Source organism: Canis lupus, chromosome 14 (genome assembly GCF_048164855.1).
Source record: "Canis lupus baileyi chromosome 14, mCanLup2.hap1, whole genome shotgun sequence".
Lineage (NCBI taxonomy): Eukaryota > Metazoa > Chordata > Mammalia > Carnivora > Canidae > Canis > Canis lupus.
Window position 1 is genome coordinate 14,340,057 of NC_132851.1, and position 17,956 is coordinate 14,358,012.

Here is a 17,956-nt window from a genome sequence, read left to right on the forward strand (position 1 = left end):
AGGTACTTGTGATGAGACTGGGTATTGAATATAAGTAATGAATCACTAAATTCTACTCCAGAAACCAATATTACACTGCATGCTAAGATTTTGTAAAGCCCCCCCACCCCAAATAAAACCTGCTAATTTTAACTTTTAAAAACATAAGATAAAAATTAAGGAAAAAGGAAAGCATAGCTAATGAGAGGACATCAATATTAAATCCTTTTCTTTTATTAGCTGAAAGCTACTTCTATTATTCTGCCTGAGTTGTTTCAAAGGGTGTCCCCTGTGTTCACAGAAAGACACATTACCACCGTGCCCTGTGCTGGAATATAATTAGACGTTTACCTTTGCACACTGGTGGAGGATGGCTCCACTGTCTGTTGGCCTGGCACTGTGCCTTTGTTGGTCCTTGCATAACATATCCAATATTGCAAGAGAATGTCACCACATCATTAAAGTTGAATCCATTGCCACTTGTTCTTCCATAAATTGGACTACCAGGGTGACCACAGCTAACAGCTAATAGCAAGGGGTGGGGAGAGGAAAAGCATAAAGCAGAGTATTTGGTTATCAGCTATCATTTGACAGCTAATCATTTCAAACAACATAAAAAGAAGACCACTTTTACATGAAAATATATTTAAAGTACTTTTACTATTGCAAGGGAACAGTTTAGAATTCAAAGATATCAGGTAATGACTGAAGTTCAACTAACTAGTTGGTAGCAGAAAGGAATGATACTGAACCTATTTTCCTTTTCTAGTTGAGTTTATGAATTGAAATCCCATAAAGGCAGGTTTTTTATATTTAATTTTGAAATAGTTTAATATTATTTATGCTGTTAATTTTTATGAATACTAGATTGCTAAGGAAAGTGTGAAGAGTTAATGGGACTATATAATGTAAATAATAAAAATAATGCATGGTGTAGTAGAATTCTCCTTACTATTTTGAGATACTAATATTAATACTCTCTAAACCCATCAATCTTACTGGTTTATTTTCTCACAATTGATACTTGATAATTTTGCACAATTTTGTTTGGAAATAATGTATCTATACTTAAATGTTTTTAGGGTTATAGTTCTATTCTAGATTTTATGTAGTGTTAGGCTTTTCCCAAACACTCTGTATTTCTGTTTTATTGCATATCTCACTCTATTAATCAGAGCAATTCCAGTAATAGTGCTTCATAATTGGCCACAGTGAAAAACCATAGTCACTTTTAGTACATTTGAAATGACCTAAGAGCAATTATTTTTCAGCTGTATTGTTAATGTCAACCTACTCATTTGGAAATTTAACTGCATCTTATTCTTGTTAAAATTATCAATAAAGAAACCAGTTTTACCCCAAGGGCCAATTTTCTTTTATAGTCTCAATTATTCAACAAGAAAAACAGTGGTATTAGTTAGCTATGCCTAAATCTAAATGAAAGGGAAAAAAATCTAGAACAGACTGAAGCATATTATGCTGACTTTAAATCATCAGTCTGTGTGTGTGTGTGTGTGTGTGTGTGCATGCCCACATGTACATGAGTGCATACACAGGCATGCAGACACACACACACACACACACACATCTTAGAAAAGTAATATTGTTAACTCTATGTCTATTATTCTATTAAATTTCAACACCTGAAGTATTTTCCATGGAACTAGAACTTCAATAAATATGTGTTGCTTGAATTAGAATTTGACATTGAAATCTATAAATATGGATGTAATTAGTCAAGAGTAAATGAAATATTTCCTCTGAATCCATGCTAAAAGTCCCATGCATTATTTATTTGAAGGCTCCAAAAGCTCTATAGTATGATTATATGATGTTAAAGTTACAACATATGTGTTTATTCTCTTTTTCTAACACCAATTTTAATATAAATCTCAGTAATTGTGGTGGAAATGATCAGGAGGAAGAAAAAAAGAAGAAACAAATTGATAAATGCCTTTCTGGTACAATATAGGAGAGATTGTGATGTGAAACACAGTGTGTTGGTGGAGAATCAAGGGAGTAAGCAAAGCAAAAGAATTATCAATATTCAACTCTATTACTTTTGTATTATTACAGTCATAATAAATGTACAATGGGCAATCTATGCTATACACATAGAAACCACAGAGCATCTGTATTTAAAAAATAATAAAGTTTTTATTTTACAGCCCACTTTACTCTTCATATGTGAGCTCATATCTGATCTTTTAACTTGAAAGATCAGATAGATTTTTGATAAACCAATGAGAGATATTATTGAAACAATTTCCAAGTTACATAGCATTGCACAACTTTGTAGGAATTTTAAAATAATGAAAAGTGTGCTTTAAAACTAACTTTTAAATAAATTTTAAATATTTCATATAAACTGTTATGAGAAAATATAATTACATCAGATGTGTACATGTATTTTTGATGCATTTAAGAATAAGATGGATTTTGAAGCTAAAAGGGATGATAATTATTAATACCTTTAACCATTCACTTTATATATAAGGGAATTAAGGCCTAGAGTGATTAAATGATCTGTATTAGCTCATATAATTAGTAATGGAACTGAAATGAGAACAATAGTTCTTCATATCATGTCTGATGAGTTTTTTCTTCCCTAATTATACTCCATCAGGATCTGATTTTGATGTGACAGCTATAGCATAATAATTATTAGAAAGAAATTATCCAAAGTATTTTCCACTATAAAAAGTTTCATAAAAAAAAAAAGTTTCATAATATTACATGATGACAATATTGATGCTGCTGCACAATGGTCTCAAGAAATTAAATCCTTATAAGTTAAAATTTGTCAAGAATATACCTTCCATATAGGAAAATACACCTAATACTGCTATAAATTTATATTAAATACTAGAATAGCTAAACTTATTTTCTTGTCTTTAAGATAAAACATAAATAATAACAAACATTCTAATATTTTCTTCTATTTTAATGGTTTTATGGATGGTTTTATGTGTGTGTTTGTGTTTATATCTTACCTAAGAAAAAAATATCGGTAATTATATGAGACCAGAGGCTTCTAATTACTTCTGCCATGCTTACTTACGCACACAGGATGGGAGCTGACCAGACCAATTGTGATCCTGTTGACATATTCTCACTGAAGAACCAATCAATCGAAAACCAGGATTACATTGATAAACAACTGTGTCTCTGTATCCATAATTTTCTCCAATAACTTGACCATTCACAATGAGCTCTGGAATTCCACAGTGACCCGCTGAAATGGGTCAGAAAGTAATATTTTTAATATTGTGATCTAAGTTTTATTTGTGTATTTATATACATATATAACATTACCAAACTTTTAAAGTTTATTTACATGCATGCTACAAATAATGCAAACATGATAATATGACATAAAGACAACTACAAGATACTCAGCAAAATGCCAAATACTTAGGAGTTAAAAGAATGTGTTACTTCGAGTAACACTTGAGTCTAAAAGAAGTTAGAAAACATTTCAATCTGTGTATAAATAAAAATGTAACATATCAAAGGAATGCACTAAAAACTGTTTAGTGAAAAAATTTATAGTGTTAAATGGTTTTATTAGAAAGGAAAAAGTTATGCAATCAATGAGTTAAGATTCCATCTTAAGAAGAAGAAAAAGAGAAGCAAAATAAAGAAGAGAAAATAAAGCCAAAGTAGATGAAAGGATATATTGAAGATAGTTACAGAAATCAAGGAAATAGAAAATAGAAAATAATAGAGGACATTACCTAAGCTAAAAAGTATTTAAAGATAGCAACAAAATTGCTTACCTAGCTAATTCTACTTAGCACACACAAAAAAAGAGAGCAAAAAATTACCAATAACAGAAAGGAATGAAATACCACTAGAAGCTTACAAAAATTAGAAATAAGGTAATATGAAGGACAGTTTCATGCCAATATATTTAACAGTTCAGAAAAAAAGGGCAAATACTTTGAAAATTTTATACCAAAGCTAAAGTAAGATAAAATAGAAAATATGAATAGTCCTTTATTTATTAAAGTACTTGAATTCTTTTCTTTATAAAGATTTTATACATTCACTTTAGAGATAGGGAGAACATGCACATGTGCTCATGAGCAGCGGTGTGGGGTGCAGGAAGGGAGGGGCAGAGGGGGCAGGAGAGGGTCAGGCAGACTCCGTGCTGAGCTGGAGCCCAAAGGATCCCATGTCCCAGAGATTATGACTTGAACCAAAACCAAGAGTCCCATGTCAACCTACTGAGGCACCCAGGTGTGCCCAAATTTTTTTTAAGTAGGCTCCACACCTAGTTTGGAGCCCAGCATGGGGCCTGAACTCATGATCCTGAGATCAAGATCTGCGCTGAGATCAAGAGTCAGACAATTAAACAACTGAACCACCCAGGCGCCCCCAAAAGTACTTGAATTCTTAAAATCCTTTCCACAAAAAACACTGAGGCTCAAATATTTTTTACTGTTTTAACCAAACATTTAAGTTTAAAAAAAAAATTACACATACTCTTAGAAAATAAAAAAGAAAGGATTACTTCCTAATTTGTTTTATGAGGTAATCACAGCCCCAATAGTAAACCTGGAAGACATGAAAAATCAAGGTTCTTCATGAAAATAGATGCAGAACTCCATAAATTTTTAGAAAACCAATCTAGAAATATACAATAAATTAACCACTATAATATGACAGAGTAAAAGAGATCGTGACAAATAAACAGAGTAAATGAAAAAACAAATGGGATTATTTCAATAGATGAAGAAAATGCATTTGACAAAATTCAGTAACGATTCATGATGAAAACTAACAATACATTTAGAATGTAAGGGAACTTTTCAACCTGATAAAGACATCTGCAATATTATGATTTATAGGAAGAAATATATATTTGGTCTTGGTCCCTGTTTCTGGCACAGAGTTCTTAAAACCCTTGGAATTTCCTAAATGATGGTAGTGTGTGTGTGTGCGTGTGTGTGTGTGTGTGTGTTTTGTTATGTTACAATGAGGTGACTTTAGGAATCTTACCAAAGTATGGAGGCTGAGTGCCAGCCAACCATATGATTAGAGGTTTCGAACTTTAAGTCCCACTCTTTTAACCTCTGGGGAGAAGAGAAGGACTAGAAGATGAATTAATTGCCAATGGCCAATGATTTAATCAATTGTGCCCAAGCAATGATGCCTCTATATAAAAACCAAAAGTAGTTCAGAGAGCTTCTGGGTTGGTGAATACAAGAAGATTCAGGAGAGTGGGGACCTAAGAAAGCATGGAAGTTCTGCACCTTTCTCACATAACTTGCCCTATGCATCTCTTCCACCTGGTGGTTCCTGAGTTATATCCCTTTGTAACATACCAGTATCTAAGTAAAATGTTTCTCTGAGTTCTGCAAGCCACTTTAGCATATTAATCAAACCCAAGGAGGGACTGGGTCATAGGAACCTGTGATTTAGAGTCAGTAGGAAGCACAGGTAATAGGCTTAGGACTGGCATCAAAAGATGGAATGGAAAGCAGTCTTATAAGATTGAATGTTTAGGGGCATGTGGGTGGCTCAATTGGTTAAGCATCTGCCTTTGGCTCAAGTCATGATCCCAGGCTCCCCTCTGAGTGGGGTTTCTGCTTCTCCCTCTCCCTCTGGCCCTCTACCAACTCATAGTCTGTCTCACTCTCTCTCAAATAAATAAAATCATTTTTTAAAAGATCATTCATTCATTCATTTAAGAGAGAGCAAAAGAGAAGCAGACTTCCCACTGAGCAGAGAGCCTCACATGGGGCTTGATTCAGGACCATAAGAACACAACCCAAACTGAAGGCAGATGCCTAATTGAATGAGCCACCCAGGTTCCCCTCAAATAAATAAAATCTTAAAAACAAAAACAAAACCTAAACCTTTAATCTAAGGAATCTGATGCTATCTCCAGGTAGATAGTGACAGACTGAATGGAATCATAGGATACCCCGTTGGTGCCCAGAGCATTGCTTATCATTGAGAACTGAGTTCCTGAATGCCAAAAGAAATCTAAGAAAAACCTCCAGCTAACATATTTACCAATGAAATAGTTAATTTCTTCCTATATAGGGAACAAGACAAGGAGGTCCACTCTCACCAGTTCTATTTAACATTGGTTGGCCCTATTGCAGTGCAATACATTAATAGAAAGGAAGAAAGAAAGCATAAATTTGGGAAACCAGAAAATTAAAACTATTCTAAACTTAGATGATATATATGTAGAAAAATCCTATTTTAAGAAAATCCTAAAACTAATAATTTAGCCAAGTTTCAGAATATTAGATAAATATTTCAAATAATTATATTTTTATATACTAGCAACAAATAATTGATGTGAAAATTTAAATTAAATGGAAAATGTAATTAAAATGAACAATTTCACTTATAATATTAGAAACACACTAAACATTTTTAGCAATAGACAAACATGACCTCTATGCTAAAAATACAAAATATTGTATTACAAAGAAAAAAAAAGGACTTAATAAATGAATGAACATACATATTATGTTTATTAATTGGAAGACAACATTCTTAGATGTCAATTCTCCTCAAATAATGTATGGATTCAATGTCACCCTGGTCATAATCCTACTATATATTTTTAAAAATAAAAATTGAAAAAAAAAATAAAATAAAAATTGATAAGCTAAGTCTAAAACTTACATGAAATTGGAAAAGATATATAGTACCTAAAGTCATCTTGAAAATTAAGAACAAATTTGAGGGATAACATACAAAATTCAAGACTTATTGTAAAACCTAGTCAACAAATGGTGCCAGATACTCTTCCAGAAAAAAACAACCTCAACGTTACTTTGTTCATTATACATACAAGAATAAACCAAAGATAAATCATAGATATGAAAGTAACATCAAAAATATAAAGCTTATAGAAGAAAATATGAAAGAAAATCTTTGTGACTTTTGGCTGAGTAAAAGTTTTGTAAACAAGACACAGAAAGAAAGCAATAACCAGGAAAGATAGACTTTAAAAATTGTTAAATTTCTGCTCATTAAAAGAAGAAATAAATAAGCAAGTCACAAGCTGCAAGAAAATATCTATAAAACACATAATAATGAAGGCCTTACAACCAGGATATACACAGACTCCTACAGTTCATAATAAAAGCCAATTCAGTATAAAAGATACTTCACCAATTTACAAAGAAAAATTTACGAATGGCCAAAAAGCTCAAGAAACTGTACTATATCAGTAATCATCAAGACAATGCATATTAAAATGCTATAAAATACCTTTATGCACCAAATGGAATGGATAAAATTAAAAGACTGGCTATACCACATGCTGGAGAAAATGTGAGACAAGAACTATTCCGGGAATTTTACTCCTAAATCTCTAAGAGGAATGAATACATATGCTCACAACAAGACTTTTCCATGAATATTCATTGCAGCTTTTTTCATAATAGCCCAAAAACTGGACAAGGGTCAGGTGTTTATCAATATGGGATTGACCAACATGTGGCATATTCATATAATGGAATTTTACTCAGCAACTAAAAAAAATAGTGATACACACAGCAACATGGAAAGATAATGAAAGAAGTCTTACACAGTATATAATTTAGAATTCCATTCGTATGGATTTCTAGAAAGGGAAAACTAACATATGGTGAAAAAACAATTATTGTCTCAGGGTTGGGGGGAGCTGCAGGTTGACTATACAGGGCCATGAGGAACCTTTCCAAGGTAATAGTAATATTCTATAACTACAAAGTGATTTAAGTTAGACAGTTATACACATTTGACAAAACTCATCTAATTGTGTGTTTATGAGATATAGATTCCATTGTATATGCATTTTGTCATGGTATAAAAAAAGAATCAAGAAGAGTAAGGAAATATTCAATTCTTGGTAATGATATGCACACTGAAATGTTTAGCAAAAAAGTGCACTGTATTCTGTATGTTACTTTTAAATGCATCCCCAAAAATGAATTAATGGATTGTTAGAGGCCTGGAAGAACAGATAGACATGTGATAAGGAAATATGACAAAATGCTAATTGTAGAACCTAGGTGGTGGGCATAGAGACATCCATATGTCAAGTGTCACTGTCAAGTATTTCAACTGAAAAAACTCATAATAAAATGCTGGGGGATTAGGAATAAATATACTTTATTTAGAGAAATAATTATAAGCACTAATAGTGGCCATTCTTAGCTGAAAGTGTCTATGGCTATAAGGACAAGATTTTTTTTCAAACATGAGAATGACTGGGCTACATTAATCCTTGAAGTCAAGTTCAAGCATAAGATTTTATGATTTGCTTATTTGGCAATTGCACTTTCCCTCTATCCACATCTTTTGTACTTCATATTGAATGTCAACACCACATCCTCTGCAATGGATGATGATGTTGTCTTCATAGACTGAGAGGTAACGTTTTCTTAAAATCTTCCTTTGTGCCCTATCTCTTCAAAAAACAGAAACAGGATTCTTAACAGGTGAATAAAACCACCCTCTATATGCAATATTCAATAAATAACACACAATATACAATAACAGCTCAAGGCATAAAGCCATAAAATATAGTATTTCAAATTCAATTTACACATACATTTTTAAGTTTATATGTAGACTAAGTAATCTGTAATTGAAATCTGCATAATCAAAGTCAGTTTAGAAGCTATTAAAAATATTTTGAGTATTTAACCCTATATAAAAATATAAAGACTCCATATTGTACCATTTTTATATGATATTCTTACAGCTTATTCAAATATACATGCTCTGTAAAGAAACCATTGTTGCTAGGCTTCCAAGTATATCTATTAAATATGCCTAAGGGAGGATAAAAGGATTTTAATCAAAATCTCTGGCTATACTTTTTAAGTTTCAAATAATGATTGCATTACCATGAATATATTCAAGCTTACAAGTAAAAGAATATGTATCTAAATTGCTATAGACATCTTTTGCCCTGCCTCATAGTCTTAAATATAGTAAATATTTAGAGACAAAACTTGTCCACATTTAGCAATACCCTGTTCATAATAATCAGAAATTCTTAAATTGGTAAACCAAATATGATTTCTTGTTCCCAACAGACAAGTGAATAATTATTAGAACAATTTTCATTATGTCTAATTCAGTACTTCCTGTCCTATCTTGAAGTCATTTTGGAGAAAAACAAAGCATAAATCATATCATTCTTTTAATATTTAAAAATTACTGAAGTCTTGAAAAAAGATAAAGCATAAATCATAATATTCTTTTAATAATAAAGAAGGAGGGGCAAGAAGAACTAGCTGCTTCAGTTTCTTTAACTGAATAGTTTTTTTTATATATATAATGAATTAAAAACTCTTTTTGCCTAAAATCAAGTTTGAAAAAATATATTTTAAAAAGTTTAATAGAAAGTAATATTACACATGTTAAAATCTTATAAAATTAAAAGAGAGAAAGATTTTAAATGTGGGAATCGTTTTTCTCCTTGATCATTACCTTAAGCAAATAAGTGAAAGGAGAATGGACTATGGTTTAGAATGAATTAACTGCTATGGTGATTAATCCAGCTGAGTATGCAGACATATAATTTTCAGCAATTAGTTTTCAACTTTTTATATTTTCACATGCCTGGAAGAAAACGTCTCTCCTTAATGACATAAGATTCTCATTTGAAATACTAGTTTATTAACTTCAAGAGTTATCTGTTTAATAGCTTTTCTACCATGAGACATTTTTAAAGTTAAACTTATTCTGGTTAGCATCCTTACTAAGTCAATATAAATGATCACCTCTTGTTATGAAAAAAGGGCTGCCTCCTTTCCAGAGGTGAAGGTTGGGGTATGGTTGATTAAAATGATTTAAAAATCTGTACCTAGGCACCTGGTTTCAGATCCACTCCAAAGACCTGAAGAAAGACATTCCCGTACGGCAGAGCCCACAAGCATGAATCCTGAATCACAGGTAAAGATGGCTGTAGAGCCATACGAAGTTTGAGTTCCAATCTTATTTCCATTTGGAGGTGTAGGTAGTTCTCCACAGGAAATAACTTGTAAACAAGAGAAAAATAAAAACAGTTGAAGACATAGTCAATGTGCACTTGTAACAAAACCATGCATTTAACATTTTGAATTCTCTATGATCTGACATATTCACAACTGAAATCAACACTTATAAAACATGTTTGAATGAATGTGAAAATGCTGCGAAAATAGATGACATAATCTAAAATTGATCCTCTTAGAGTTCTCATAAAACCTTCTGAGTGACAGCAACATGTAACGAAGCTATTTTTGCATCTTTGCTTAGCCGATCTGGTCACTCAGCAGGTTGTTGGAAAAGAAAAAAAATCACAAAATGAAAGAAAAAATAATTCACTGGCCCCAAATATTTCTTTGCCTTATGAAGTGACATGGGAAAATCATTTTGACATTCCTGAGACAAAGTTTCCTCTTCAATCTGAAACAATGCTTAGTATAGGAATACCTCACCTTGGCAGATAGAGCGCCTTTACAAATGGAGGGCTTATGACAACGCTATGATGAGTAAGCCCATGAGTGCAATTTTTCCAACGATATTTGCTCACTTTGTGTCTCTCGGTAACATTCTGGTAATTCTCACAATATTTTAGACTTTTTCATTATCATTATATTTTTCACTGTGATGAGTGATTACCACTCGCTGAAAGCTCAGATGATGGGTAGCCTTTTTAGCAATAAAGTATTTTTTAATTAGAGTATAGACCTTGTTTTTTTTTTTTTTAAGCATAATGCTATTGCACACATATAAACTACAATATAGTGTAAATATAACTATATGCACTGGAAAGTCATAATTTATTTGACTTGCTTTATTGCTATATTAGTTTTACTGTGGTGATCTGGAACTAAACCTGCAATATTGAGGTAGGTTTGTGATTATAAGTAATTTTTGTTGAGCTCTCCACAGTCTATAAAGAAATTTACATGTAAAATATCATTTGATTTTCACAAAAACCATTAGATAGAATTAATTTCAACATTTTGTTTGCAGGTTTTAAAAACTGAAAAAAGACATTGAGCCACTAGGTCATTTAGAACCCAGATCTTATGACTCCTTCATACTTAAAGGCTACAAATGAAATGTCTTTCTTAAATAAAAAACAATAGTGGATAATGTTTATTTAGTGCTTATTTTATATCAGATTCTATCACTAGTACTTTAAGTATTCTCAAAACAACTATGAGGTAGATGCAGTCATTATCTGAATTGCATGTACTAGGATAAGAACACATGGTAGTTAACTAATTTTAATAAGGTTAAACAAGCTTAGTGGTCAAGCTCCAGAATCAAATACTTAGCCACAAGCCCACAGTGCCTTATGCTGGCTCTAGCTCTGGCTTTCAAATCTAGGCTTTAGGCGGTCATTACACAAAGAAAATTTGCAAACTTTAAATCATTGCATTACAATTTTAAATGTAGTGATTGTTTTGAGCTAATTTCTTAACAACCCTTTGAGAGATACCAATAGCTATATTATTAATATTAATAACACTATTTATATTATTTTAATTTAAAAGATGAATAAATGAAGAATCAGCAAAATTGCTATTCTTTCCATTTTCTCAATGAATTGCAATCCTTAGATTCCTTATCTTTCCCAACTCTTACCTGTAGGCAGGGACTTCATTTTATGTATCCCTTAAACCCTTTCATATCATAGATCATCCCTTAAACCCTTCTATATCATCACAAAAGAACCAAACATTTGTTGAAAGCCTGATTAAATTAAAATTTTATTGCAGACAATTTTTTCCTAGCTCCCTGAAATACCCCTATCCTACATGCTTGTATAAATGAAATAATAGTGGAAGAACAATGAAGCTAGAGGAAAAGAAGGTTTCTAGGAGAAAATGTGAAACAATAGGGAAAAATTTTATAAGTAGAGATACCATATTTTAGAATATCACAAGTACAGCTTAGACATCTATTTTTGAGATTTTAATTCATCAATATGATTATCTTATAAAAAATGGTAACCCCTTATATGGATATTAAAAAACAAATTGCAAAATAGAATATTCATAAGTAAAATAATAGTAGATACTTGTGTACTTATCACATTTACACCACTGTCTGCTGTGTTGAACTTCTTAGTCATCATAATCATAATCCTATTTTGACTTCTGATTCCTTTTTAGTTTATTTATAGATTATGAGTGTTTATGTCATAAACGCCATACAGTTGTATTGGATACAAAATGAAAGAATGAATTTTCAGGCTAGCATATTTCTTGGCACAAAGTAAATACTTAATAAATATAGAGAAGGAAGTTCAAAGAGGCTTCAATATATTTCATCTGAATATCCTATGCTCAGTTAGCTTATCTATATCAGACATCAGTCATTTAATTATAAGAATGCATGGAAATAGAATAATATGTGCAATTTGATTCAATAAATATTTATTGAGATCATGCTGTGAATCAGGTTCTAGCTGATATTTTCAATATAATATACCATTAAATATTTATATTAACTACAAGATAGGTATTATTGTAATTTTCTAGTTTAAGAAATTTGGGACCAGAGAAAATAAACATGACATAATACAGTGATTAAGAGCTTGGACTGAATCTCAGTTCTCCACCATTTATAGGCTCTGTGACTTGTGTGAAATGATTAAACCTGGGGCTCAGTTTCCTTTTGATAAAATAAGTGTAATAATATCAACTAATTCATAGGATAAGAACTGAGCAATAAATGAACTGAAACATGTAAAGGGCTAAAAGCAGTGCCTGGCAAGTTGTTAAGTATACAATAGGCATTATCAGGTTGTAGTAAATGGTAGACTTTGAATTCTAACACAGGATTTCTGTATTTAAAGCCTATGCTTTTTTTCATGACCATTTACTCAAAAAACGTTAAAGAATTTTTAAATTTAATGAGGATAAAATGACCTTTTTAATAATGTTATCTTGGGCACTTGAGTGGCTCAGTCAGTTAAGCGTCTGCCTTCAGTTCAGGTCATGATCCCAGAATCCTGGGACTGAGTCCCACATCACACTCCCTGCTTTGCTGGGAGTTTCCTTCTCCCTCTCCCTCTGCCTGCCACTCCCCTTGCTTGTGTTTTCTCTCTGTATATGTATGTCAAATAAATAAATAAAATCTTTAAAAAAAATAGTATTTGGGAAAGGAAGTGATCAAGCGATTCAATCAAGAATAGCTAATAAAATAAGTTTAGCAGAGTGGATACTAACTTTGGCAATATGGTCTTTCATTTCTCCAACTCCAGGTACCATTAGGAAGACATTCAATAGAAGCAGGACCTAGTCCATGATAACCAGGATCACAGCTGAAAACTACCTTAGTTTTGTATTCATAATGGGAGCCATTCACAATTCGCCATCTTCCATGTTCCAAGGTAAAAGAATTGATGCTTGGACATGTAACAACTACACAAAACCAAGAACATAAATATTAATCATTCTTATCTGTTCTACTTCTTAACTGTATACCTATCCCTTTCTTTATACCACCACTACCTTAATTCATTCATTACTGTGCCAAACAAAGTGCTTTAGCATTTTTAAAAATTTATTTTCCATTTTAATCTTTTCCATTCCCCCAATTCTATGGTATTTCTGGTAATTCCTTGAATATGTTCTGCTATTTCACACTTCAAAGTCTGGGTACCTATTTTATTTACCCAGAATCTTTATACTGCGTTACCTCTACTACTCTCCTTTTCTCCCCCCCCTTTTTTTTTTGATTATCATATCCAAATTTATTTCTTAATATAGAAAGACATCATTCCAATTATATTAATTTGTTAAAATTGCCTCTTTTCTTTGAAGTTGACTTAAAAGTATTCTTTTTGAAATTTTTCTTCCCAACTTTTATGAGAAATAAATGACAGGATGTAAAAAAAGGGAACTCTAGTACAAGTTGGTGGGAATGTAAACTGGAACAACCATTATGGAATATATTTGTAGAATCAGTATAGAGGATCCTCAAAAAATTAAAAAGAAAACTATCATATGATTAAGGAACCCCAATCTGGGTATATATCCAAAGGAAATCAGGATCTTGAAGAGATATCTGCATGCTCGTGTTCATTGCAGCATTGGTCACAATAGGCAAGATATGTAAACAACTTATTCTCATTAATTTAGAAATTTTGGAAGGACCATGTTTTGAGGAAATCTGTTTTATGAAGATGGTGTTTTTGTGCAAGAGCTGTGTTATAATTTGGCTAATTCAAAATTTGTTCACCATAATATAAACAGAAGCATTATTAAACACCTATGTTAAGATTGTACATAATTTAACAACTTTCATTTTAAATGAAATAGCAACTAAGTTGAAATGGTAGTATTAAGTGAGAATAAGTCAATGTAATATAGAGACAAATTAAAAACCTTATTTAAACCAACATTTTCCAATTCTTTTGCTACCAAATATTTTAACAGAAGTATTTCTATCACCATTACATAATATTCATTTATCATTTAAAGTAGTAATGAAAGCAATGAGAATGTTCTAAATGCAAGTAACCTGAAGAATACTGACAAAAGTTGAAGGTTATGGATCATTTCAGCAACATCTTTTATCATTATAAAAATCAGAGCTGAATGTACTAGGATATAGTTTTATTAATAATAAATCTTTAAATTTTTTCAGTCAACATGTTGACTGATGGATGATTTTTTACAAAATGAGCAAAACTTTGTTATGTAAAATAAATGGACTTTGATTTTTAAATAAATATTCTGGAGTTTCCAAAAACAAGTGAAAAGTCCTTATACTGTCTTCTAATTGTTCATTGTATAAGACAGCTTAATTAACCTTCATTTCTCTCTCAGATGTCACACTTCATTTCAGGGATTAGTTATAAAATGTGAACAATACGTAAAATTTTAAATCATACAGATGCCAATAGATACACAGATGACACCGTTTCCTTAACACACATACCAACACAGCGAGGGGTCTTGTTATGATTGCTCCAAGTTCCATCTGATTGACATATGGCAGTGGTAAGTTCCTTAGATGATAATCTATATCCATCATTACAAAAATAGGTAACTCGGGTTCCTACCAAGTAGTCTGTTGTGAGTATTCCTCCATTTGTTGGAGCTTTAGGAATCCCACAGGAAATTGCTAGAATGAATACATGTACAAAATCATAGAAACAGAAAAATTCTTAATTTAGTAGATAAGTCTCTTAAATTGTAAAGCATGTAAAACTGTTTGGGATTTTATTAATTCCTCTGAAACAATTTCAGAATATCTCCCAGAAAAGCCTTCCCAAACCATAACTTTTTGAATAATTTATTTCAAACTCCTATTGAATGTGTTTTTAGATTGGTGAATTCATACATTATTAATGCTTTATTTCTGGGTTTTTTACTTGGTTTCTTGTCAGTTGTGTGTATTGTTATTAGCATTCATACAGGTTATATGAGAATGAAAATTGGGTAAATATAGTGTATCTATGGCTAATCTATAACTGGGCCACCACATAGGAAGTTTAGTCAATTAATTTGGTGGAGGATTATTAAAGACTGTAAAGGTGTTGGTAACTTATACTCATCAGAACTTTGGCCAGGAATACAATGCATAGATGCACAGATTTACTTTAACTAGAAGCTGGATACTGCTTTGTCTTTGGTCCAAACTCTATGTAGTTGGGCACCAGCCGTAGAATATCATGTGTATCAACATGTTTATTAAGTATAGGGCTTGCACATATTGTCTTAAAACCTAGGTTGAATCATTCTGCATGTCTTAGAAGAATCATTCATTGACATGTCTTAGAAGTCTTGGTTTTCATCTATACTAAATCTGATTTACGTGTAATTAGTTTTACCACAATGTGATAATTACAGTAAAAATTTTTATTTATTATATATTAGGCATTTTCACATCTTATAAATTCAAATGACTATACAGATACACTCTAAGATTGATTTTTTGCCATCTTTGCTCTATAAGTAACACAATTTGTGTCTCCAAAAACAAACAACAAACATGCTTTCAATGAATATAGTTGGCAGCCAAACCCTGATTAAAATTAGATTATTTGTATCTTTTATATCATATTCAGATATATATAAATACTTATACACATGTCTGCACAAAAACTAGTGTATCTGAATGTGGGTATAGCTCCAGAACCTGCTGGAATTATGTAATATCTGATATATGTACTGTATTCCATAAAATCAAAAAATGTCTGAATTCTGAAATATCTAGTCTTCTAGGTTTCCTATAAAATATTCTAGACTTATAACTACATTCTTCTTATATCAAAAGAAATAAAGAACAGAAAGGTGTGAGTTTGGTTTTAGTATTTACAGACCTGTGTTCTAGTTACCTTTTATTTAAATCTAAAATTGTTTCTATTTTTTTTTTTTAGAAAACCTACCATTTAGATGTTTGATTTTAATTAATCCATGTGAATTTCACTATGAAGTGAAATATCTTAGTGAAATCTATATGAAATTCACAAAATTGAATGGCAGACTCCTTACTGGTGAGCGTTTTGATCTTTTGTAATCTGATAACCTGCAAATTATGAACAGCAAAGCAGCAACATTGACTCAATAAATCATATAAGCAATCTCATATAATTATGTTATTATCCCTGCTATTTAATTATAGAGCCTCCAAAATCATGTTGCAAATGTAAATGGTTCCCTGATGTCTGTTCAAGCAATGTTGATATTTCCACTTAGGACTTTTGGGAATTTCAATTTGTAATAAATCATCTCCCTACTGAACCCCACTAAAGACTGTGTATTTACTGATTCAAAAAAATCAACTATATATTATTGGAGTAGTGTAGGTTGAACTTAGATCAAAGTATAAAAGAAATAAAATTTAAAAAGATTCCATATATGTAGTTAGTATAAAATGGCTATATTTTAGACCTAAGAAAATGGCAACATGCTCAAATGATAGGACAATTATGCCTGTGAGTAGATTACATCTTAACTTCTCAGCTATAGAAAGAAAACAAATCAAGTTTAAAAGAACCATCACCACTGAGTGATTGTCATAGAGGCTTTTCTACAGAGCTCTCAATAGCACAGATTAAAAGTGAGGCAGGGAATGCAAAGAAACTTTCTACATAACACTGTACAATACCCAACTGCATAGTGGGATGAGACTGGTCCAATCCCTGAAGGAGAGGTAATCAGTGATGTGTAGTTAAATAGATAAAACACCGACCCAAACTCAACTAGAAATAGCAGACTAAATTTTCTTTTACTGTGCTCACATTGTGTAACTGTTGCTCAAGTAAATATATGTTAGGATGTATAAGGAGACTGAGGAAATAAAGCTTAAAAATGAAGAATTTAAACAAACCTGGAACACAACAAAAATTTGCATTATGTGAATAGCTCTTTCCAATTACATTTAACCAGTTCATTGTAATTAGCTAGGCTTAAATACGGATAGGTCACATACAATAAAGGTTTTTATTAACTAATTAATCTTTTAAAATTGTTTCAATGATAATAAAAGATCAATTTTGGAAACGGCTCCTTGGGTCATAAATATATTATCATTTTACTATGCCGAAAATATTTTTTAACTGCATTTTGATTTAACTATTCTAATTATAGAACTATTTTAAATCGAGAACAATGAAAAAAATGACACCATATGTAAATATCTTATCATCCATCAAAAATCAATGAAATTATACAACTGACTATACAAAGCAGTTTCAAAATTTCATGAAGTTTAGGATATTTTTCATCTTGGGGATCCCTGGGTGGCTCAGCGGTTGAGTGTCTACCTTCCTTCCATTCAGGGTGTGTTCCTGGAGTCCCAGGTTGGAGTCCCACATCGGGCTCCCTGCATGGAGCCTGCTTCTCCCTTTGCTTGTGTCTCTGCTTCTCTCTCTCTGTGTGTCTTTCATGAATAAATAAACATTTTTTAAAAAAAGGATATTTTTTTATTTTGACCAATAGGCTATTATTTTTACTAAAGATTTCTTAAATATTATTTTATATATCATCTTATATAT

General features: G+C 31.6%; 1 protein-coding gene and 1 long non-coding RNA gene across 2 annotated transcripts in view; one reads left to right on the forward strand and one right to left on the reverse strand.

The window, feature by feature from the left end:
- The window catches only part of CSMD3 (CUB and Sushi multiple domains 3), a 1,168,727-nt gene that overhangs the window by 60,430 nt on the left and 1,090,341 nt on the right, over nt 1-17,956 (reverse strand). The window contains exons 51-55 of the mRNA XM_072774281.1: nt 14,893-15,078; nt 13,176-13,370; nt 9,812-9,985; nt 3,041-3,214; nt 331-504 (exon numbers count right to left, since the gene is read on the reverse strand). Coding sequence (XP_072630382.1) covers nt 331-504; nt 3,041-3,214; nt 9,812-9,985; nt 13,176-13,370; nt 14,893-15,078 — 903 coding nt within the window. The remainder of the gene's footprint in view (nt 1-330; nt 505-3,040; nt 3,215-9,811; nt 9,986-13,175; nt 13,371-14,892; nt 15,079-17,956) is intronic.
- Nucleotides 1-17,956, forward strand: part of LOC140603735 (uncharacterized) — a 39,899-nt gene that overhangs the window by 3,669 nt on the left and 18,274 nt on the right. Inside the window, exons 2-3 of the long non-coding RNA XR_012006724.1 lie at nt 9,816-9,900; nt 13,211-13,339. This is a non-coding gene — a long non-coding RNA (uncharacterized lncRNA). The remainder of the gene's footprint in view (nt 1-9,815; nt 9,901-13,210; nt 13,340-17,956) is intronic.